This window comes from Pterocles gutturalis, unplaced genomic scaffold (genome assembly GCF_000699245.1).
Source record: "Pterocles gutturalis isolate BGI_N339 unplaced genomic scaffold, ASM69924v1 C12331731, whole genome shotgun sequence".
NCBI lineage: Eukaryota > Metazoa > Chordata > Aves > Pterocliformes > Pteroclidae > Pterocles > Pterocles gutturalis.
In genome coordinates this window covers 1-6,613 of record NW_010155915.1, presented here as the reverse complement: position 1 = coordinate 6,613, position 6,613 = coordinate 1, and the positions used below count along the sequence as shown (strand labels likewise).

General features: G+C 42.9%; 1 protein-coding gene across 1 annotated transcript; it reads left to right on the top strand.

Annotated features, from left to right (window-relative positions):
- Positions 1-48: 48 nt before the first annotated feature.
- On the top strand, positions 49-6,410 carry LOC104460555 (ceruloplasmin-like; the record flags this gene model as incomplete). The annotated part of the gene is made up of 9 exons (XM_010086282.1): positions 49-65; positions 728-972; positions 2,185-2,397; positions 2,895-3,068; positions 3,656-3,910; positions 4,890-5,055; positions 5,225-5,364; positions 5,937-6,077; positions 6,199-6,410. Coding segments are annotated over 9 exons (1,563 nt in total), but the record flags the coding sequence as incomplete, so codon positions are not given.
- Between the last annotated feature and the right edge of the window lie 203 nt (positions 6,411-6,613).

Genomic DNA, 6,613 nt, shown 5'->3' with positions numbered 1-6,613 from the left:
AATTGGCCTCAGCCCATCCCTCCAGCCTGCCCTTGAGGCACTTGGGAGGCCATTGCTAATTCCCTGCTCTCAAGTAACCTCTTTGGATATTCTTGTGCTGAATCTGTGAAAATGAGACTTCTTAGCACAAATCCATACTCTGAGGCTGCGATTCTTCTTCATTTATGACTGGTGAGCAAGCTGAGGGCTTGGTCGCACTCATTTCAGCACCCTGCATGCCCCCCTGCCGCGCACACGCTGGACCTTAGCAGCACCTTGAAGTTTTGCTCATGTCCAGACATCTTAAATGTATTTTACAGCTGAAAAGTCTGCTCCTCATTGCAGTGGAGCAAGGACTATACAATCAGCATTATAGCGTGATGAAATTATTGTTTTTAACAGGCCATGGAAAATTATACAGCAATTTAAGCATGCAAGCACAGAAGTTTTGAGAAATAAGATCTATTATTTGCCTTATCCACATGGTCTCAAATTTGCCCAAAATTGTATCAAATACCCTTATCTTCAGTCTACAAAATAGGTAGAAAAAATTCAGGTTGGTGCATAATATTTAGTCTCTATTTGGGTGCCTAACTCTTTGTGATAAAAGACATGGTTGCCCCTAAGCCCAGATACAGTTGTGCATGGCTCTACGGAGGCTTGGTCTTCATTTGTGACCCTACTAATTAACACCATTCAAATGAGTATCAAATGAGTAACTACAGATGTGTTTGTGTTTTCTTTACAGGCAGGCTGGAGTCTTTCTCAAAAGAGGGCCACAGAGGATAGGCAGCACGTACAAGAAGGCTGTATACACTCAGTACACCAATCACTTATATGACGAGGTAGTTGACAAACCTTCCTGGCTGGGTTTTTTAGGCCCTATCATTAAGGGAGAAGTTGGAGATTCCATTATTATTCACTTGAAGAACTTCGCTTCCAGAAACTACACACTGCACCCACATGGTGTAACATACACAAAGGAAAATGAAGGTAAGCTTGAGTTGGTTCTGTGCCAGAATTTATCAAAAGTTAACCATTCCTCTGAGTGTAAGTGATATTCTCTCATCAGAGAGAAGACTGATCGAGTAAATAAAGATCTAAAAAAAGGACACAGTCAGTTTAAAATAGGAGCTAAGAAGTTTGATAATTTTTTCAAGAGCAAAGTACAAAGACAAAAGTGGAATTCATAAAGAAGGCGATTTTAGATTAAGATTTCACCTGAAATAAGAGTATCTATATTTCACTGGAAATAAGGGTACAAAGATAGATAAGAAATGCAGGTATTGAGGACATCTAAAGGAAAAATTGATGCTGTTGTGAAGAAGATATTGTTAACAGTGATAACTTACAGTTCCCAATTCTTAACGCTGAGTTTGTATATATTGTAGATAAGGTACCCGTGAGTTTCTTAACATGGAGACACAGCTACTGCTTAATAATAAAATACTGAGATAAAAGCCTGATACAGCTTAAGATGTATTGTAGGGGTGCTCTTGGGGTGAGTGATGATTTGCCCTTGCAATACCTGGTCTTGCCACACACAGGTGATCCAGGATTTTCTGCACCAGACGGCAGCAGAACGTGGCTGTTGGGCCTTGAAAACAGGGTGTGAATTCTTGAGAATATGGTGTTGTCTCAAAAGCAGTTTTTAAAAATTTTTCATTAGAAGAATTTATGAAGTATCAGCTTAACTTCTAGTATTTTGTGAAGTTTTTAATTACAACTAATATGTGGCTTGACACAGACATTCTGCGGGAGCAGAACAGTGTGTTATGCCGCAGTACACGCACTTTTTAGAGCAACGTTTACATTTTTTTCTGTAGCTCTCATTCCAGCAACACGTTTATTCCCTGAGGAATACGCAATATTTTAAATGGTTTCCAAGATTAAGAAATGTTTTACAAATATTTGAACTGTTATCTTTTTTTAGCAGAAGTACATAGTGCCCTCCTAATAAGTTAACAACCATATTTCATGTGCCATTAATCGAAGCACTCCCATGCAACTAAAAGGCAAATGAAGAGACTCCTAAAGGCAAGGAAAAGATCCACTCACCTGGTTTTAAAGGGTTTTTTTTTACCTGTATTCAGATGTTCAGTCCATGTTACTGCAGTGTGTGGTCAACTCCAAAGCACGGCAGGTGCTATCCTGACACCGCCTGTGGATGTGTTGTGTTAATGGTGGCTGCGTGGCATCTTTCAGGTGCTTTTTATCCTGACAACACGACAGATTTGCAAAAGAGAGATGATGCTGTGGAGCCTGGAGGGCAGTACACCTACACGTGGGACGTGACAGAAGATCAAGGTCCTGCTGACGGAGATGCTGACTGCATCACCAGGGCTTACCACTCCCACATAGATGCTCCGAGAGATGTTGCCTCAGGGCTTGTTGGGCCTCTAATAATTTGCAGGAAAGGTAAATAATAAATAAATAAGTAAATAAATACATATGCAAGGTGATTGATGATATTTATTGATAAATATCAGTGAAATAATTTACTAGAAGAGGAGCGATTACAGTTAATTCTTAAATAGCAGCTTTTTGCCTTCTCGATTAGCTGCCTTTCAATAGTATAAAAAGTCAGCGAATATTATTTGCAGAATAGTTTGTCCACAAATCCATATGAGTGAGATGTGTTCACGCTAGTAAAAGGATGTGTGAACACTGACATGAGAAACAGATTTACTGTAATCTTATCACATGCAATATTTATTCTTGGTAAAGTTATTTTATAGTATCTATCAAAACTGATTTTTGTTTCCTGAGTGTCTGTAAGCTTATGTGTACACTCACACTCAAGAAAAGTGGCAAAATATGAAGTAAGCAGTGACCAGCCCTACTGATACTACACTTAAAACTGATGAGAAGACGTCAGTTGCCAAAGACTTTGAATATACCACTTTCTTTTTCAGGTACAATGAGTAACAGCACTGCTAAACACTTTGATGCTGAATTTATCCTTATGTTTTCTGTGATGGATGAAAATCTCAGCTGGTATCTAGAGGATAATATCAGGACATACTGTTCTGAGCCTTACAAAGTTGACAAAGATGATGAGGACTTCCAGGAAAGCAATAAAATGCACTGTGAGAGAATGTTATATTAATGTTGCTGGTCACTGATGTGGTGAAGTAATATTGTTATATGTCGTCTCTTTTAAAGATGAACTGTAGATAATTTCTTTTTTTTTAAGTAGTGCTTTTTCTTGGAGGATTAAGAATGTTCCTTTTAAGTAAAAATAAATTTTAAAAATGATGGCAAGTATTGTACAATCAAACCTTTGGAGCTGTGATATAAAATTCTTATGGGCCAAGAACCTCTTTGCCAGTACAATTTCTCAGCTCCCTAAGCAGAGTTGTGTTACTGTGCTCTTAGTCCTGAATTCCGTACTATAATACTGCAGTTCAGAAAAACAGTTTTTACTGTTAATGTCAACAAAGATGACACTTTTGGCCCTGACATGGACTCAGAATCACAGCAGGAACAGCTGCCCGTGCAGGTAGTTGTGCAGACACAGTGCGTGTCTGATTTTGTCTCACTTTCAAAGGCGCACGGTTTTGTTTTGAACCTCTTTCTGTTTTGGAGAATAGAGGAATGGTTGCATGACACATGCTTTTGAAGAAAAGATCCTCAGCTCTGTGAAGGTAACTGTCATAAATATCGTTTCTTTTAGCAATCAACGGGTACGTGTTTGGATACGTCCCGGACCTCAGGATGTGTGTGGAAGACAAGGTTAAATGGCACCTTTTTGGCATGGGCAATGAGGCTGATATCCATTCAGCCTACTTTCACGGACAGACCTTGATAGAGAGGCAGCATCGAGTTGACACTATCAACCTCTTCCCAGCCACGTTTGTTGATGCTGTCATGATACCGAGGAGTCCTGGGGAGTGGCTGCTTGGCTGCGAAGTGAATGACCACATCGTAGGTACGGGAGAAGTGTCAGTGATCAGAATTCTGAGCTTGAGCTGAGTTACTGAGTCACTGTTTACTGCAGCACTCCCGACCTGGCTATGTGCCAGACAATATTCTCCTCTAGGTAATAAACTATCACAGTAATTGGAATGCCTAGAAGTGTATGAGATGGGCTTGAGCGCGTAGCCGTGGAAATCAAGGAAATTCTTGTCTGTAATGGAAATTGTTATCAGGTGGCAGCAATTAGCACAGCTGCGCTTTTGCAAGCCCCAACTTTAGACAAACAATAGCATCATGTTTGCCTTTTACTGAGGGTAATTAATCACTATTTTCTGTTTGCCAAAAAAAAAGTTTGAGTTCATTCCGTGTTTGGGCCAGGGGCAAAGGACAGGCAGGCTAACTTGCCTGCTGACAAAGACATGTTCTGGAAGGTGCCTTGGCTAATGAGTAGAGATGATCTGCATCTCTCTTCCTGTATTCCCAGTGTTTGGGAACCATCTGAAATACTTAGAAGCTAATCCCACACTTTTCCAGGATTTATATCCCACTTTTCCCTGATCTATATCCCCATAAGTGAGTTAGAGAAGTAATCTGTCACAGAAGCGGGAAGGAACACAGAACTCAAAATCATTCTCCAAGATCTGAAAATTCTGACATAAATAGCTGTATGCTTAGCCTACAGATTCAGCTACACAGAGGTTGTAAGTTTTGGAACAGCTATCACATCAAGCTGCATCCTGATGTGGTTGAAGCATCCTGGGTAAGACTTAAATCCTCCAAATTGGCCTAGTCCATAGCTGTAAAAGGGCTCTCTCTATTCTCTCTACATTCTTCTGTATCTTTCATCTTCCTTTTCATTTGTGGTTTGCATATCCGTCAATCAGTGGAACGGGAATTCTCTAGGGAAGAGGAGAGCTACTGGAAGCAGGAAGAGAGAAAACAAAGTGCAGCTCCGTCTCCCTAGTTTTCTCTACCTCCTTGTTTTTTTCCAGGTGGCATGCAGGCCCTTTTTGAAGTAGAAGATTGTAGGAACTCCACAACGCATCGCAATGAGAGCACAAAGATAAGACAGTACTTCGTCGCTGCTGAAGAGATCATCTGGAACTATGGCCCATCTGCAATCAACCATTTTACAGGACAAGAACTAGTCACTGACAGGTAAATGCTTCTAAGAAGTTTTCCTTTCCAAGCAGAATTGATATGAACGTGCTAAGTAAAGTATGCCTTATGGTAGAACTGACCTTTAAGCAGAATTTCTCATTGTCCTCACCTCTGCTTAAATATTAATGCCAGCATTTTTGCATCTATTGCAATTTCTTTTACACAGTGAATCTCACGTATTTTTTGAACAAAGTAAGACAAGAATTGGTGGCTCTTACAAAAAAGCCATTTTCAAAGAATACACAGATGGTTCTTTCACTGAACACAAAAAAAGGCTCCCAGAGGAAGCACATCTTGGTCTCCTAGGTAAGATATCTAAAATTATTTCATGTCGAGGATTTATGAGAGAAAACTCTCACATCCACCGGCCGCCAGCAGTGCCCCTCTGCCGCAAGGAGGGGCCCTCGGCTCTCCCTGGCTCCTGCAGATGCTGGTGCCCGTGGCTTCCTCCAAGACACACGCTGGGGTGTGAGAAAGCTCTCAAAGGCAATGCTGTGGTGGTCCCCATGGTATGCCATGGTCTCCAAAGGTCAGGCTCTGAACTACAAGGGCAGGCCAGCCCTGTTTATAACCCAGCTGCTGCTGGCCTGGCTCTGCACTGAGCCTGAGGCTGGCACTCGTGTCCCCGTCCAAGGGAGAAGCTGTCCTGCGAGTCACTGGGTGTCCACAAGGAGCTGGGGATGGAGCAGCCCAGTTGCTGCTGGACTGACATACGATTCAGGTCAGGTACCAGGGATCTGGTCTGTGACCACACAGGCCCAGGGGCAGCTCCCTGTGCAATGGGAAAAGCAGCCAGCCATTGATCGCCGTAAGCATGTCGTGATCTGTACGTCCCTTGAGAGAAACACCTTGTCACTAGACCCTGTGCTCTTCCCTAGGACCTGTCATCAAGGCTGAAGTGGGTGAGAGCATCATGGTGACCTTCCGGAACAACGCCAGCCGCCCATTCAGCATTAAGCCCCATGGCGTGAGTTACCGCAAGAGCGACGAGGGGTCATTGTACGGTGCTGCCTCCAGAGGTGCGCCCATTGGCGGGACCCCGCACCGCCAACCACGAGCTGTCGTGCATGCTGATGCACTAAAGGTGGCAACACAACAATGTTCATTAGGCATAACTCCTAATGTTGGTTTCTGTAGTAGGTGCTGAGTCTCCAGCCGCCCATGTGAGTCCTGGGGCCACGTTTACATACGAGTGGAACGTGCCGGAAGACGTGGGCCCCACGGACCAGGATCCCAACTGTTTAACCTGGATTTATTACTCATCTGTGGATACCATCAGAGACACCAGCTCTGGCCTTGTGGGTCCACTCTTGGTCTGCAGGAAAGGAGCTCTGCTTCCTTCTGGGAAACAGGTCAGTCAGAGAAGGAAAATGGAAGCATTTGCATCCCTGTGGCTGAATCTGCTTCTTCTTCCTGAAAGGTGGGTGCCCCCGGGGCTGGCCACAGTAGGACCACTCAGCACCACCTCCTCTCCACACTCACCCATGTGCTGAGGGGAACACACAAAATGAAGAAAGTGTGTTTCTTTTCTTTTTTTTTCTAAAAAAAAAAAAAA